Below are 16,988 nucleotides of genomic sequence, written 5' to 3' on the forward strand. Positions count from 1 at the left end.
TCTTTAGATTGCTTTTGGCAAAATGGCCATTTTTGCTATATTAATCCTGCCAGGCGCAGTCTGGACCGCTGGGCACCTGCAGCTTGAGTGCCCCTATCTTCCTGTTCCCAGATGCCCTATACAGTTTCCTCTTGGGCCAGGGATGTGGGCAAGGGTGGGGAGTACTGGTGGTCTCTCCTGCCCTGCAGTCTCAGGAGTGCCCACCTGTCTGGGCGATGAGCTCTCTCTCCACGGGATTTGGGACCAGGGAGCTGTGGGCCGGGATCAGTGAGCATGTATTTGTTTCTTAATCCGAATGCTGAAGTAGACATGTTAAAATCACTTGTTACTGAGAACATGTCTACTATTGGGTTCTGTCAGCCCTTTCTCATGAATTCTATGTTGTTGGTATTTGTAAATGTAGAAATGCTTATGTGGAAGGAGTACTGTTATAGTATCAACTTATTCTTTCCATGTTGTTGTCTTAAAGACTACATTGTTGAAAGGGCTACAGCTGCACAAACTTTCTTTTTATGAGTATTTACATAGTTTATCTTTTTTTTTGCTTTTGGTAATCTTGACTTTTCATCTTTGGAAACATTTAGACTTCAGCTTGATAGGACTATGAATGTATTGCTACCAGATTAAACTGTATGACTACCTTCCTTTTGGGACACACACCAATAATTGAATTAAAAATTAAATTAATTAGACTTACTTAATTTTAGGGAATGGAGAACCAGACTCTGTAGTATGCTCAGATGTTCTATTTCTGTCTTCCTTTCTGCTCTTTAGTGGTTGGCACAGGTGTATCAGTCCCAAGGAATGATGAGTGCCGCAGAGATGTGTTATAGAAAGAGTCTCCAAGTGGCATCCCAGCAGGGCAGCTGGAGTGGGAAGCTCTCGAGCCTGCTGAAGCTAGCCCTTCTTGCACTGGAAGTGTGCATGGTAAGCCCAGTGTTGCACTGGAAGTGTGCATGGTAAACCCAGTGTTGTCACTGTGACCATGGAAACGTGATTCCTTCACAAAACGCTTTTCCCTTTTAACTAGGCAGCCTTTCGCCTTTCACAGAGTGATATTCTGTGGCTCCATTGCTTCATTGTCTTCTGCTGTGGTATCTTGTGGACTACACCTTGAGCTCTAGAGAAACATAGAACATTAGGAACCCATAGACTACAACAGAACTTCAAAATTGTTTAGAGACACTCTAAGACTGTAATTTTAAAAATTGAATTATAGCAAGTGTATTCTTGGTAACTTAAGAATTCAAGTCTGCTACTGATTGTGACAAAGATGCCAGAATTTAACCTTTTCTCCTTAATTCAATTTGACATTCCTTAAGGTATTTCTAGGGACCTATAACTTGATATCCTATTTTATGATGCCAATTTTACATATATTAACCAAAAAGTTTGATTGCCAGTAGGGAAAATTCTTGAAGATAACATGTACATGAGAGTGAAGTCAACCTGCAGAAAAATTTATATACTATAATCTTATTTGAGCACTTATATGATATATGTTTGAGAATCAGGATATACAAGCACAGCAGTCCGTAGATACCAATTCATGGAAAGATACATAGAAGCTATAATGATAGTTCCTTTGAATAGAAGAACTGGGCTTTTAGAGATAAGGGAGCATTTTAAATCATATCTTTTGATAGTATTTGAATTTTTATCATATTTATATAACTCAGTTAAAAGATGTGCTGTCCTTTTTTTCTACTTTATGTGATTAGAAGAGACTGTCCTGTGTAGACCTGAAATAGCTTGTTTTTACCTGATTTTTCCATGCAAACATGATCAACTCACTTTATATTTTTTGATTATGAAAGAAAATGGTGGAAAGATGTTTTGGGGTGGATGCCATAGGTATGTTGCTGTAGACACATGGGCGATGTTTTGTTCTCCTCCTTGGCTTTACCAATGCTTAGTGGAGAGGTGGTCAGTTTCCAATAAATAGTTCTGGAGCAGATGAAGAAATAATAACACCACACCAGGTTCTACACTTTTACTTGCCATCTTCAAATTTGTTAATAATCATGAACACTTGTATTTTTGTACTGACCCCTAAGTTTTGTGTGGCAGATAGATACCTGCTCCTGATGTTAAAAATCTCTGAGAAAGCTAGCATAAGGAAAACAACTTTCAAATCTTTCAGGCCTGGAGAGCTTTGTGTCATTTCTTACTATAGTACTTGCCAAATATAAACTTCCAAAAGTTTGCTCAGGACCTGGAAATACAGGTATCCTGAAGGCATGGGTGTACAGTGGAAGAACACCATGCCACTGTGGCTTTGGTGAGCCTCAGTCTCTGCCTGAGACACATGCAGATTCTTATACCCAACCAATGGACAGAAGCCGGGGACCCCTGTTGTTGAATTAGGGAAAGGCTAGAAGAAGTTGCAGAGGAAGGAGGCCCCATAGGCCCCAATGCTGATATCTGTCAGACACTGAGCCACCAACCAGGCAGCATACACAAGCTGGTACGAGGCCCCCAACATATATACAGCAGAGGATAGCGTGGTCTGGCCTCAGTGAGAAAAGATACACCTAACCCTCAAGACATTTGTGGCCCCAGGGAGTGGGGAAGCCTGTCAGGGTGAGGGTGGTGGTAGTGACATCCTGTTGTAGACAGAGGATGAGAAACAGTCAGAGGATAGACCAGGAGTGACTGGACTGTAGAAAAGATTAAAGATAATTAAAAAGAAAAGAAAGGAAACAACAAGTAAAACAAAACAGAATTAAAAGAAAAGGCACAAGAAACTCAAACACACAAATAAACACAAATAAAACCCATAAGAACACAAAATTGGAAACCATAATTTACAAACCAAAATTTATATAATTTATAAATTTATATAATTTATATAATTTTCTTACTGAGAAAAAAAATGCTCAAACAGAGCAACATGAGACAAAACGTCTATGAAAATAGCATTGAGTTCTTGATGTCTGTGAAAACACCATTGAGTTCCTATTGTACTCGCCATCTCCTCCTGGGCATGTGACTGCCCTGAATTGTAGGTAATGTATCCAGAGACGTTTCCATAGCAAGCAGGTGGAGATAGGGTCAGTTAGGAGGGGAGCTCACGGCCACTTTCCCTTCTCAGCACATGAACCCACCCCATTCGTAAAGTGAATATGTCAAAACTTAGAGTTAATGTTTATTTTGCATTTTTTAGGCTAATGTTTCAGGTGATCACTGGTCATCCTTGGTTCAAGAAGCCACAAGTGAGGCCTTGAAGGTTTGCTTTAGTCCGCTGGCTATCTTCTTGCAAGCGTTGTTACAGTTCAACCGTAAGATGGGAGCAAGGTATTAGACATCTGTGTTTATTGTTTGCTTTGAAATTCTAGGAGGTTACAAAACCTCCTAGGAAGTGATCGAGAGAAGATTTTTAATGAGATAAACTAGTGTATCAGGCTTTGGGATATTACGTCTCTACTTTAGGAACATCTCATTCTGTATTGCAGTGAAGAATAAAACATTTCATATTTATTTAACAAAAAATGTTGCATAGATATAAGTATGATAGGTTTGGCATGTCAGCATTTCACATGAAGATGCCCTTGAGAGTTTTAAAAATTTTTTTTTCTATTTTAGGATATAATGTAATGTGGATTTTAGAACCAGACAAAATCAGAGTGGTTCTGGCTCAAGGTTATATTAATAGAAATTTTGCTAATTTAACAAGCTGGAAAAAATTAACAAATGTTAAAAAGATAAACTTATTCATAAATATGCACTTTCATGTCTAGAAAAGTCAAAGGCTGTTTAGATTAAAACAAAACTTTATTATTTATTAGAGGTTGGGGATGGGGATCACAAATGTAAAGGCCATTACTTAGATCTCTCTCTCTCTCTCTCTCTCTCTCTCTCTCTCTCTCTCTCTCCCTCTCTCTCTCTCTCTCTCTCTCTCTCTCTCTCTCTCACACACACACACACACACACACACACACACACACACACGAAAAGTGTTTAAAAATAACATCTGGTTCTAGTAAGTCAACTATATATATAAACAAATGACTTAGGAATAAACATTGCTGATACAGAATATAGAATAGGTTTATAGAAATAAAGCTAACATATATAAACATGCTCCCCTCAAAAAGCCAAGCTGCACAAAATAAGACTGAAGGATGAATTAAGATCCCACAATTCTATAAGATTTACCAATTCTATAATACTCACCTGGCAAGGGGCTCTGCTCATCGGGCTGGCATGAGTTCACTAAAAGTTGTGTCTGTAAACTTCTGAGTGAAATGTTCCTGGTGATGCACATGAGGGATAGGAGAAAACAAGCTCTCATGTGACCCTGCCATACTCCTTTCCATTGATAGCATTTCCAAAAATAGACCCTAAATATGCCATCTAGGAAGAAACTGCTTATGATGTAACACAGTACATGGACTTTTCCAAGACAACTTCTTTAGTTCTTGCTCAAACCAATTACTATTTATATGATTGTTTTACTTAGCAGTTCTGAAGTTAGTTATGTTATTTCTACCACTAAGGAGTTTTGAGAGTCATTAACGTTAGAAGATAGAAGTGAAAAAAATAAGAATATAACTGTAAATCATTTTATAATTATGTAAGTTGAGTTCGCATATTGAACATATCCTTGAAAACACTAAATGCTTGATTTTTACTCATGTGGCTTCTTGTACCAATAATAAACATTCTTGTCAATTATAGACCATAGCTGTTATTGGCTGGTTAGTTGGTTGCTTGGTTACTTGTCTAAGAACTTTGCCTCACTGTGAACTTTTGTGTTGCCCAGGCGGCCTTCTACCTTCTCCTCCTCACATCTGAGCTTCAGGCACGTTGCACCATGCCTGGCTGACTTTTCTGCAATTTATTTTTTGTCAAAAAGATCATGTGTTGAACACGTAGAGATGGTCATATAATTGGGAGTCTTCTCATTGTGTTTTGAATGAACTTTAATTTGCATGTCTGCAGTAGGAATAAAAACAGCAATAAGGTTGTGATACTAAGTATGACTAAATGCCATGGTGCTTTGTGCACAGTCATAGTAAACATTTAAAAATAAATACTAGCTGTCACTATTCTTATCATAGTGAACATCATAAAGTTATCAGTTAAGATATTTAAGCAAATGGGAAAGCTAATGTAGTGTGAGACTAGTACGTAAAATCTTCTTAATAACTTAAGTGCTTGAAGTAATTGTACATGTCTTTCTTCTAGAGAGACACGGCGACTGTTGGAGAGAGTGGTGTATCAGACTGGATACCCCAACTCAATTGTATCAACTGCTCGTTGGTACCTCTTAAGACACCTCCATGCGAAAGATGACCATGAGCTAATTGATGTAAGCTGTCTTCACTTAATTATTAATTATCTTTTCAAACTTACTGTAGTATTATTGAAATTTTAAAAGATGAATATCAAGTTCTTTGGCAAAAATACCACAATTAATGTTGCATCTGTTGAAAGTACAGAAAGAGTTCAAAGGTTTGTAGTTAGTGTTTTACATGCATTTGTTTTAAAATTCCCATCTTGAAAGCTAAGATCCTTTGGCATGAAAACTAAAATATTAAGCTATGCTTAAAAGTAGTTCAGTGTAGATTCAACAGGAAGCCATGGGAAGTTTTCTTTGAGACTATTTTCAAGTCCAAAATCCAAACTAATGTTTAACACTGATGGTAAAAGGCATTGCTTTAAAACACTTTGTCAAGGCCAGTTGCTATCTAAAGAACTACATGAAGCCCTAGCAAGATGCTCTAGGTCTCTGAAAGCCTGACTTAGATCCCCGCTACCCACAGTGCAAGGAAAAACAGACTACTGAGCATGGAGCGAGAAATTTAAGGTGTCCTAAACCTGTGTTCCTGGGCATGGTCACTCATGTTTGGCTCCAGAATAAACTTTCTCTTAGCCATTTGAAGAAAATAAATAATTGCATAGTAACTATAAGTGACAAGTTTAGATTTTTTTTAAAATTTTTATATTTTGGATATTTTATATATTTACATTTCAAATGTTATCTCCTTTCCCAATTCCCCCCTCTCCCTTATCCTCACTCCCTGCTTCTATAAAGATGCTCCCCCTCCCTCCCACCCACTCCTACCTCACCTCCCTGGCATTCTCCTACACTGGGGAAACGAGTCATCACAGGACCAAGCAATCCTCCTCCTATTGATGCCAGACAAGGCCATCCTCTGCTACGTATGCAGCTGGAGCCGCGTCCCTCCGTGTGTGCTCTTTGGTTGGTAGTTTAGTCCCTGGAAGCTCTGGTGGTTCTGGTTGCTTGATATTGCTCTTCCTAAGGGGTTGCAAACCCCTTCAGCTACTTCCGTCCTTCCTCTAACTCCTCCATTGGGGTCCCCGTGCCCAGTCTGGTGGTTGGCTGTGAGCATCCTCGTCCGTATTAGTAAGGCTCTGGCAGAGCCTCTCAAGAGACATCCATATCAGGCTCCTGTCAGCAAGCACTTCTTGGCATCAGCAATCGTAACTGTGTTTGGTGTCTGTCTATGGAATGAATCCCCAGGTGGGGCAGTCCCTGGATGGCCTTTCCTTCAGTCTCTGCTCCACTCTTTGTCCCTGTATTTCCTCCTGTGAATATTTTGTTCTCCCTTCGGAAGAAGGACTGAAGCAACCTTATGTTTTGCTCTTTCTTCTTCTTGAGCTTCATGTGATCTGTGGATTGCATCTTGGGTAATCTGAGCTTTTGGACTAATATACACTTATTAGTGAGTGCATACCATGTGTGTTCTTTTGTGACTGGGTTACCTCACTCAGGATGATATTTTCTAGCTCCATTCATTTGCCTAAGAATTTCATGAAGTCATTGTTTTTAATAGCTGAGTAGTACTTCATTGTATAGATTTTTTTTTATTTTCCATGTAAAATATGGCTAATGAAAAGTTAACCTCACATACATGTCTATTTATCAGTGTAGTTTTATGGGCTTTCTTTTTTTCTTTTTCAACTTTTTATTGAATCTTTATGAGTTTCACATCATATAACCCAATCCCACTCATCTCCCTGTCCCTCTGTATCTGCCCTCCACCCCTGCAGACCCCCCTCCCCCCCCCAAAAAAAAGAAAACCCCCAAACAAACAAATCTCATTGTGGAAACTATAGTGTGTCAGTCTGTCCCATAGTGTGTACCCTTTCATCCACACTTCTTTACTTGCAAATGGGCACTGCAATGAGTCACTGGTCTGGTTCAAGGCACCTGGTTTCTGCTATACTATCAATGCCAGCCTCTTCACATGCTTCAGCAGTTCATAGATGAGGTAGATGTTGGGTTGGCCAACTCAAAGCCCTGGATCTGGGTCTGCATGGTGGCTGAACTGGTCAGCCCACCAGCTCTCCTGCACCCACCACCAGGGGGAGCTCTCCAGCACTGCTCCAGCTTATTCACCCAGTGTCACTGATGCAGTCACGAATGCAGTCAGTGTCTGACCATAGAGTTCTGTGCCATCAGGCTCAATCTTGAAATTGCTGAACACTATCTTACTAGTTTACTAGTAGAGTACTTGTACAAACAGAAAGCAACGGAATGGTCAGGTGGATTGGGAAAACTAAGACAAGTTTGCTGACAAAACCTGAAACCTAGAGCTTAGATCTTATGCTGTGGCTTCTAACAGGTGCTGCTGTTGGGACAGCCCTACCAAAAGCAGGGATGTGGGGTCAGGGTTCTGGGTGACAGAAGTGTAAGTAACACCCTTGATTTTGTGGACAACTGATCATTAGAACAGGTATCGGCAGTTTTACTAATACATGAAGCTTACATGCTGACTGTAGTTGAGTAATTCATTACAGCAGAAGTGAACAGCTGTTGTCACTACGGTCAGGATTATGCTTTAATAATACTGACTACAAACTTCTGCATGATTTCATGCAGGTTTTGGTGAGGAATGCCGAGACCCACGGTGATAAAAGAATGTTGGAACTGAATCGGAAGCTGTCGGCCCAATAATCGTGGATTGTGAGACGCACAGTAAGGAACCAGAGAAAACACTTGCAGATGAGGCAGCGAATCAAGCGTTCTCACCAGAACAGCACATTTTAAAATTATGGTTGTATCAGCTGGTCAAGGTGGTGCCCCAATTTAATCCTGGCACTTGGGAGGCAGAGGTGGGAACTCTGCGAGTTCCAGGCCATCATGGTCTTCATAGAGTTTCAGGATAGCCATCTGTACACAATGAAATCCCATCTTGAAAAGAATAAAAAATAAAAACAAATAAGTTTAAAGCTACAGTTTTGATCATCCATTGTTTTCCCTCCTTTTTTATTTTGATATTTTACTCTAGATACGCTGAAGTTCTTAAGTTAAGGGTGTAACTTTTCACCTGCTTTTAACCTGAAAGACACCTCCAACTTGGTCCTTAAGGAAAGTTAATACCCTGATTCCGAGTTACTTAACAGTTGCTTACAAACCATTATCTGTTTGTTTCTTTGTTTCTAAGACAGACTTTCTCTGTGTAGCCTTGGCTACCCTGGAATTCCCTCTGTAGAACAGGCTGGCCTTGAATTCAGAGATCCACCTGCCCTTGTCTAAGTGCTGGTATTAAAGGCCTGCCTCACTGTTGCCTGATAAAAAAACTTATTTATTTTTTTACATTTGCATGATATAATGGAATACTTTTTGGAGGTTGCTTCTTAATGATAAAACCTTTGTAACCATTTTTACAAGTAATATGAAAAAGTAAAATTTCCTTTTTTTTTTTTTCAATCCCAGAATTCTTCCAGATCAAGTCTTGGTGAAATCTACATGTTCTTGTACTCTGTCTTGCTAGTCCATCTCAGATCCTATTGAAGAAGCATAATATGAATATTTGTAAGATTTTGACTGCTAATGGATAAGTCCATAAAATTCAAAATGCTCAGTTATATGGTTGCATTTTAAAACACATTAATGGAAAATTTGGGGGAAATAATGCTGATAATATTTAATTATTCATGCAATTTTTTTGCTTATGATGAAAAGATATAACTTGAAATAAAATAAAAATCAGTGTCTTATTTTTCATATTATTAATATGAAACATAGTTGTTAAGTTTCTGGTTTTAAAACTTAAAAGCAGAGTTACCTATTTTTTTCAAAATGTAATTTATATATTTAAATAATCTATATGTCACTCACTTTGGATTGTGATTTTAAATATTCCAGTGGGAATGGTGGTGCACGCCTTTAATACCAGCACTTGGGAGCAGAGGCCTGCAATCTCTGAATCTGAGTTCAGCCTGGTCTACTTAGAAAGTTCCAAGCCAGAATAGCATGTGAGAGCTTGTCTTAATGAATTTTTTTCAGATGTAAACATGTATTGTACTATGGCAATATAATTAATTTGTATGTGGTTTTTTTTTTTCTCAGCCAGCAGGCTCATTGTATTATTTTGTGAAATTCTATGAATTGGTAATATCCTTTAATTAACTTGTATGTCAGAGGTTATTCTCTTAGAACTGTAACCTGGTATTTTCCATTTGTGGTAGAATATTACAATCACAGACAGTTATTTAATCATAAACATTAGGGAGGGAGGGTTCAGAACTCAGCATTCTGATAGAGCCTGAGGAGGTCTAACACTTGTACAGACCTGAACACAAAGGTTCTTTTGGTTGTTTCTTCCTGATTCTCCTGCTAAGCTGATCCATTATGTACAGCCTGACCCCAGGCAGCTAGGTGTGCACCAGAGAAGGCACCGTGGAGCTCGGTGCCCACACCCTTCTGTCTTTTCCTCTTGACTGGGCTACTGCCATCTTCCTGTATTAGACATGGTCCCTGCCATCCACCGGCTTTCTGGGGGTATCATGTGATTCACAAGGTTATTTCCTTCCCCATTTAGATCACATGACCCATTTTTGGTGTAGAGAATGTATTCACTTAAGATTTGTATTCTTTAGATCACTCATGGTGTGTTTGGCTTTTGCTCCAGCCCAAATTCAAGCAATGACCTTTGGATTCTCTTGCCAATTCTGGCTTCCAGGGCCCTGAGTTTCTGGAAATCAGGCTAGTAAAAAAATGTCTTTAATTAATAACAATTCAGTTCATTCTCTTTTTGCATTTAGAATGTCCACATGCAGGTTATTTTCTACCAACCTGGGGATCATTTACCCTCTCCTGTTAAACAACAGTCTTAAAGCTTTGAACCCATACTTTGAAACATATCCACATTATAAAGTTGTGGAAAATGAATTAAAGCTAATTTATCAAGGGCTAATATTCAGTATTTCACTGTTATTTCTACATTTGATTTTAGAATTACAATGTGTTTTCTGTTGCTTTTCTTAACCCACCATTTAGCTACTGTTGATTAAATACTTGTACCATCATTTATAGCGTATTACCCCTTTTTAGTTTAGAAAGTAGCCATAAAAGGCCACTCATGGTTTTGAGCTATCATGTGCTATAGTGTTTTTGCGTGGTAAAATTTAACTTTTGTTGATTAGAGAATTTTTTTTAATAACTTTAGTGGTTCTTCATGAATTTTACATCGTGTACCCCAATGCCACTTATCTCCCCCTTCCCTTATTCTTGCCCTTCATCCTTGCAACCTCTCCAGCAACAGAGAAAAAAAAATCTCTTTTTGGAAACTGTAATGCATCACAGTGTATGCCACAGTATAACCTTTTACCTACACTTCTTTGCTTGCAAATGTTCATTGCATTGACTGGTTTGTCTGGTATGAGGCTCTGGATTCTACTATTCTTATCTATACTGGATTCTCAGTGAGACTCCTCTGAGGTTTCCTGTTGTTGCCCTGTGTCATGGAGATCCTGCAGTTTTGTTTCTGAGAGTTGGCTCCTTCATGCACTGGGGTAGGACAATTCAAAGCCCTGGAGAGATATCTAGGCGGATAGGTATCTTATACCCACAACTAAGGCCAGCTCTACCCTGCTTCCCAGGAGAGGTTCAGGGCCCCCTTTTCCTGAGTGTTAACAACTGGTGAGGGCCATGCTCAGATCCCTTACTCGCCTGACTGCCATAGATGGTATGGGAGGTGGGAAGGGAGAAGGGAATCTTTCCCTTATCCACACCTCTGCCTAGCAGACAAGAGGCAGGGCCAGCTCTCCTGTGCTCACACCCTTGGGGCTGGCTCACCTACAGTCTCTATGTCCAGAGTCAGCTCTACTGTGTTGCCCAGGTGAGGTGCAGGGCCTGCTCTCAAGTGCTGCAGCAGGTAAGGGGCAGTGTCAGCTCTCCCACTCTGATGATCTCTGGGCCAGCTATATGTGGTAAGGGGCAAGAATGGCAAAGGCACTATGCATCTCTCCTTTCACATGTAACCAAAAGGCACGCAAAATAGTGGGGCCAGCTCCCCCAGCCTGGCTACACTGTGTGTGTATGTTCGGAGTGGGGGGTGTTCCCCATGGCACTGGACTGGTGGTTAGACATAGCTGGCTCCTTGCATGGGCCCTATGTGAGGAGTATCTGTCTTGGGCTCTACTCCTTTCTGGGGCCTAGGTGTAGTCTCTGGTTTGCTTGTGAGGCAATGGACTGGACTAGAGGTCATCTCAGGCTCAGTTTTATTTTTAGGGAATGATAGGCTACTAATCATTCAGATGAAGTTCATAGGTCAGAACACTGAACATAGTCAGGGCCTCTGTCCTCTCTGCCACCTACTGATGCACATGTGACACCTGCAATCCTCTAAGGGCAGGGATTACAGGGTTTCATAGCAGTATTTTAAATTTTAGCTCATCCAAATACCCTTTTTAACTTCATATTTTCATAAGTACTACTTTTTACTTTAGAATATTTTTAAATAGAAATTTTTCCTGGAAACAGCCATTGTTGCTTTCATAACAGCAAGGAAGCTGAGTCTGCCTAGACGTCCATCGACAAGTAAAAGGGAGATGTGGTACATATTCACACTGGCTGTAAGAAAAGTGACATTTGCAGGCTAATGAATGAGACAGGAAATTATATAAGCAAACTAGCCTCACCAAGAAGTAGTTCTGTCTAATTCTCTTTTTGAGATGTATTAAATTATACTCTCAGAGCCTGGCAACCTGGGTTACATTTGTGAAACTTGTGTTGAATGGAAAGAACCAACTCTTCAGAATTGTCCTATGATGTGTTGACCACCCTTCTCCCTGGAGACTGTTGGCCACCAGCCAGAGAGGATGGAAGGTTCAGGAAGCCGTGAGTATAGACAGAACGACCCCTGGAGACCACTGCAGTAATACAAGTCTACTTTATTGTTTCAGGGATAGGTTATATGAGGGCTTTTTATGGGTATGGGTAGAAAGGGTTAATTGATAATAACATCAAGTCAGCAGGAAGGGCTGATTGGTTATAATATAGCACTGAATTATCATGCAGGCAGGAAGCCAAAGTGGGACATGTGTGCTGGGTTATGCTGCCTTGTAGAGAGCTCTGTACAAGGTGACTTTTCAGACAAGGCAAGCCACTTGTGTTCAGGGACACTAGAGATAAAGGCAGAGACAAGAAAGCCCTGCTAAGAAAAGGAGTCCCCCATTTTGCACCAAGCTCAGAAAGCCATTCAGTCATGGAGGACTGCTACCTTAATAGCAAGGTTCCCTACCTAATACTTTGACCTCCACAGGCATACTATAGCATATGCACCCAAATGTACACATCACTGTGCACACAAGTAATTTTCACAAAATTTCCTAATACACACACATACACTTTGTTCATGTAAAGGACTTGATTGGAGTTATCCTACATAAGGAATAATGCACCTCCCGGAAGCTATATGTTACCAGATAACAAGCTCAAGCTGCCAGGAGTGAAAATCCTTCAGGTTGGTGGTCAGGGGATCCTGGATAACCGCAAACAATGCAGACTGTTGCCAGTGCTCTTGTTTGCCCAGCAGAACCAGATGGCATGATGCTATTGCTGAAGACCCCACACAATAAGTCAAGGGACTTAGAGAATTCAAGAGAGTACTGAACAGGAGGTTTCCTGGGTACTTTCAGAGTACTGGAAGGTGCTAGGCAGATTGCTGAGGGGAAATCACCAATAGTCTTACCCAGTTGTGATGCCTGTGGTATACAATAATGACAGGTATAGCAAGATTTAGCCTTGGATGCAATACTACCCAATCACTTTCTGATTAGATTTAAGAACCACTCCACGGGGTGTGCTATAATTCTAGCCAAAAACCATCCCATGGATTGAAGCCAAAGAGATGACTTACTAGTAGTATTTTGCTAAGTGTCAAACTGCCCTCTAAATTCTTATTCTATATCTATAGATTAGTGCAGATCTCAAAACTCACCAGAGAAATTTCAGTGAACAAGAATTAATGCAGAAACCCACAAAACTGGTCAAACTACAGAGAACAAGTATCTGGATTGCTCAGGCACATCACATTCTTCCCAAGGAACAGTCCAGTCCCATTTAGGGAGAGAGTAGCAAAAGACAGTCCTAGCTGGAGGTTGGAAAAACCTGAGCACACCAACATCTGGACATGGCAGGACCTCTGCACTCATGGACTCACAACAGCTGTGGCCGCCTGCACACAGTCTAGCCAGTCAGCAGGCCAGCGAGGAGTAAGAAGGGGTTCACAAGCCTTCACCCCTAGCTGAGGTGCGTTGATAGTTGATGGTTGAAGGGCTCTAGCAGGCCCAAGCATCCCCCCACCCTACCCCACCAACCCTTTGTTCCAAAAGACTCCTTTTGCCTCACCGGATTAACATGTTCAATCAAAATTAACCACTCATCCTAACAGGGCTTCCCTGTTCCTCATTATAAACTGCCATTTGCCTCTGGGCCTCCTCTCTATCCAGAATCAGTTTTTCGTCCCTCCAAGACAAATGCTCCTTCCCCATTTCCCTTGTTTCTTTTCCCTTCTCTCCAGTCCTCTGTTTTCTGTCATTGTCTCTTATTTCCTGCCCTTTGTCCCTCGAGGGCAAACAAACTTCCTTTGGGCTGAGAACTAGGTCCTGGTGTGTTCCTTCCAGTGGCTTTTGGGGAGGGGAATGTGAGAGAATGTATCTGGGAGAAGTTAGGGAGATAGTGGGGGAGAATATGATTGAAACATTATATTCACTATGAAATTCTCATTTCTAAAGCATGTTTTAGTATTGACTAGATTTGTGACTAAACAAGCAGTTTTTTTGGCCTTTGAATTGTCTATGAATTTATAAATTCTGGGTCTTAGCTATATTTCTAGTGGTGACATTCTATTCCTCTAGTGAGGGCACTGAAGTTTTCCAAGCCAAAATGAATGAAGCAAAGTATTAGAATAAACTGTTGCTGCAGTCCCTGTGCCTATAAACCTTAGAAGAGAATCCCTTGCTTTAGACTTAAATCTTTAAACCCCTTCATTTCCTCCTGTTGATCACAAAAAAAAAAAAAAAAAAAAAAAAATTTAGTCATTGTTTGATCTCGATATAGAAAAACATACCATGAAAACTGTTTTTGGAAAACTTCAAAAGGCTAGTTTAAAAGATTTAATTGATCTGCACTGTTTGATGTTTTTAGAAAATAAAAGAAGAGATAATTTTTGTAAACATGGAGCTCAGAAGTTTGGAAATTGGGAAGAAGCCAGAGGTGGCAGTGAGGAAAAGAAAGGGTTCTTACAGACTGCATTACATATTTTTCTGAATGTAGACGTTTCTGGAAGTGCTACTTTCTCTTATGTTTGTGACACAAATTTGCCTGGGCACAAGAAAGAACCCAGGTGGAACAGATGGTTTTCCGTGGACAAAGGAGAGGAAGTTACAAAGGTGGGGGGAGGTGGCGGTGCATATGGCTGAGAGAAATTTTTATTGATATGTGTCAGCAAGGTGCAATGAAACAAACAGGACCACTCCATAGATAGATAGAAAGAAAGGTTTATTGTGGATCCAAACTGTCGGGCTTTCTCTCAAAAATAAAGAACAACAAATGAGGAGTGAGCCTTGCCAGTTTTTGGGGACAGGTGTTGGTTGAGGGGAGGCATATGAGCCAGAATAGCCTGGGAGTTAAGAGAATGAACGAGTGGGGTGCAGGCCAGAACACCCTAGGTACTAGCATGGGGACTTCGGTCTGTGTTAATTGGAAACCAGATGCCCCTGCTGAAGGATGTAGGGGCATGCAGATAAGAAATGGCTTATCCTGACAAACAGAAACCTGCTTCAAACATTTTCTAAGGAATGTTGAGTAGGCTTTATCTGCTAGCAGTCCTTCTGTTTATCTGGTCAGTCCAGCCTGAGATGATTCCATTTTGTCATTGAAGACACTGTCAGCAGTGCTGCCCGTCTTGGGAGTGCACTTTGGACCTGACAATAAGCAGCCACTGTGAGATGGAGGTGAGCACACTTCAGAATCAATTGAAGTTCCCTGCAGAGCCTCGGGACAAGTGCTATGCTTGTGATTGAAAGACTCTTCTAGAGTAAGCTCTCTAGACTCCTATTCACAACAAGAAATGCTGAATAGTATATAAATATTAAGAACTAGCCAGTGATAAGTTTTTGTGCTAATCAAGTAGCTTCTAGAAAAACCAAAGTTAAGATACAGTATCTTGACAGAATAGTGAGGCATTTGCTTCAGCCATGGGCGTTTGTGCTTATACACATCTGTTGTGCAGTAGCTGTTTCCCACCAGGCCTTCAGGACCCAAGAACCCATGGGGAGAAATAGATTGAAAACCTACTGTGTGCCAAGCTCATTCTTTTAATCCTCATCATTTTGTGTGGTAGATTTTCCTACTTTAGAGTGGTAAAAAAAAGGATCAAAGAGGTTCACTTTTAAATGTATACATTTAACCAAGTAGAATCTACCTAAAAGATCATTTGAAATGGTATCTATTTCTCTCCACTGCTGTAATTCAAAGAAATGAGAGAGAGAGAGAGAGAGAGAGAGAGAGAGAGAGAGAGAGAGAGAGAGAGAGGAGAAAGGAGAGGAGAGAGAGAGAGAGCCTTTGTTATCCTAACAAGCTGTATTAAGAGTGTATCATAACCATTTGGCACAAACTGAGTTTTAGAGAGGAACATGAAAAGGAAACCCATGCCCTTCAAAGCAACCACTTAGTAAATGTGATTTTTGTAGTGATATTGAATAGAGACTCAATTCTGAACCTTATATATGAGTGAGTTATTTCATTTAATTCTTGGTGACCTCATAGACTTTATTCTTCTTTGTGATTTTTCTAGCTTATTCCTAAAGTCTACCAACTTTCTTTTGAGCCTTATATTGTAGTACCTAAACACTTGACTGGTTTGGATGGTCTTTGCACTACAGTGCCAAATAACTCTTCAGTGGAGGTAGCTAATAAAAACTTACGTGTCTGTTCCTTTTCTCATTATTCTTCTATTTGCCTATCCTACATTTCTTGAAGATATTGTGTTGGTGTCATTAATGTGTGCAGATCTTTTATTTAAAAGACTTAAGTGGTGGACTGTATAAGAGATAAAAGGACCATGATTCAGAGGTGGTAGGGTTGCAGAAGTGTGGGTTTGTACTGTATCATGTAGGCATTGCTCATTTGAACTCTATCCCTGGACATTTGTCTTATGAGCACAATGTCTTACTTTTCTGGAAAAGCATCTGCTAGCTGGATACTTGGCAGAAGAGCTGTTGGGTTCCTTTGATGGAGTTCCTTAAGGGAAGAAACAGGATGTCTTATAGATGGGCATTAGCAGTTTATGGAAACAATGTCTATAATGCCTTTTCAACTAAAATTGGGAAATAGTTTCATTGTCAGCAGGTCATCCAGAAGAAATGTCTTTTTTGTTTTCTACTTCTCTCTTTTGCTCGGATTAGTAAAAGCAGAAGTATTTGTTTTTCATTCATACCAAATGAGTCTTTCAAGCACAAATTTAGATAATGATCTGAATCTGGGTTATATAAAGACTACCATAGACCTCATCTTTCCTTATGAAAGTCAAATGCTCTGTTTATTAATAGTAAATGTCTAGTCTTCACTAGATCAGACTCTTATATAAGGTGGTCTGCTTGTGTTTAAAGAAAAAAATACAAACTGCTATTTAAACCAAGTACTCAGGATTGTGGGTTCAAATCCTGTCTTTGTCCAGTAACCTTACCTAGTAAGTTGCTTGATCTCTCTGTTGTGATAAGTATCT

At 40.1% G+C, this 16,988-nt stretch overlaps 2 protein-coding genes and 1 pseudogene across 14 annotated transcripts in view; 1 reads left to right on the forward strand and 2 right to left on the reverse strand.

The window, feature by feature from the left end:
• The window catches only part of Skic3 (SKI3 subunit of superkiller complex), a 162,935-nt gene that overhangs the window by 111,087 nt on the left and 34,860 nt on the right, over window positions 1–16,988 (forward strand). For 9 of the 13 annotated variants that reach the window (XM_063281449.1, XM_063281457.1, XM_063281450.1 and 6 more), the window contains 4 exons: window positions 775–927; window positions 3,167–3,297; window positions 5,191–5,314; window positions 7,853–8,973. In XM_063281449.1, coding sequence (XP_063137519.1) covers window positions 775–927; window positions 3,167–3,297; window positions 5,191–5,314; window positions 7,853–7,927 — 483 coding nt within the window. In that variant the 3' untranslated portion in view covers window positions 7,928–8,973. Of the gene's footprint in view, window positions 1–774; window positions 928–3,166; window positions 3,298–5,190; window positions 5,315–7,852; window positions 8,974–16,988 lie in introns of those variants that run through there. The other 4 variants (XM_063281448.1, NM_001427072.1, XM_063281455.1 and 1 more) reach the window with 4 other exon arrangements.
• Window positions 7,794–16,988, reverse strand: part of Fam81b (family with sequence similarity 81, member B) — a 120,142-nt gene continuing 110,947 nt past the window's right edge. The window contains exon 10 of the mRNA XM_039103386.2: window positions 7,794–8,164. The gene's annotated coding sequence lies outside the window, so the exon portion shown is untranslated. The remainder of the gene's footprint in view (window positions 8,165–16,988) is intronic.
• LOC120101324 (small nucleolar RNA SNORA17) lies at window positions 11,491–11,613 on the reverse strand (annotated as a pseudogene).

This window comes from Rattus norvegicus, chromosome 2 (genome assembly GCF_036323735.1).
Source record: "Rattus norvegicus strain BN/NHsdMcwi chromosome 2, GRCr8, whole genome shotgun sequence".
NCBI classification, from domain to species: domain Eukaryota; kingdom Metazoa; phylum Chordata; class Mammalia; order Rodentia; family Muridae; genus Rattus; species Rattus norvegicus.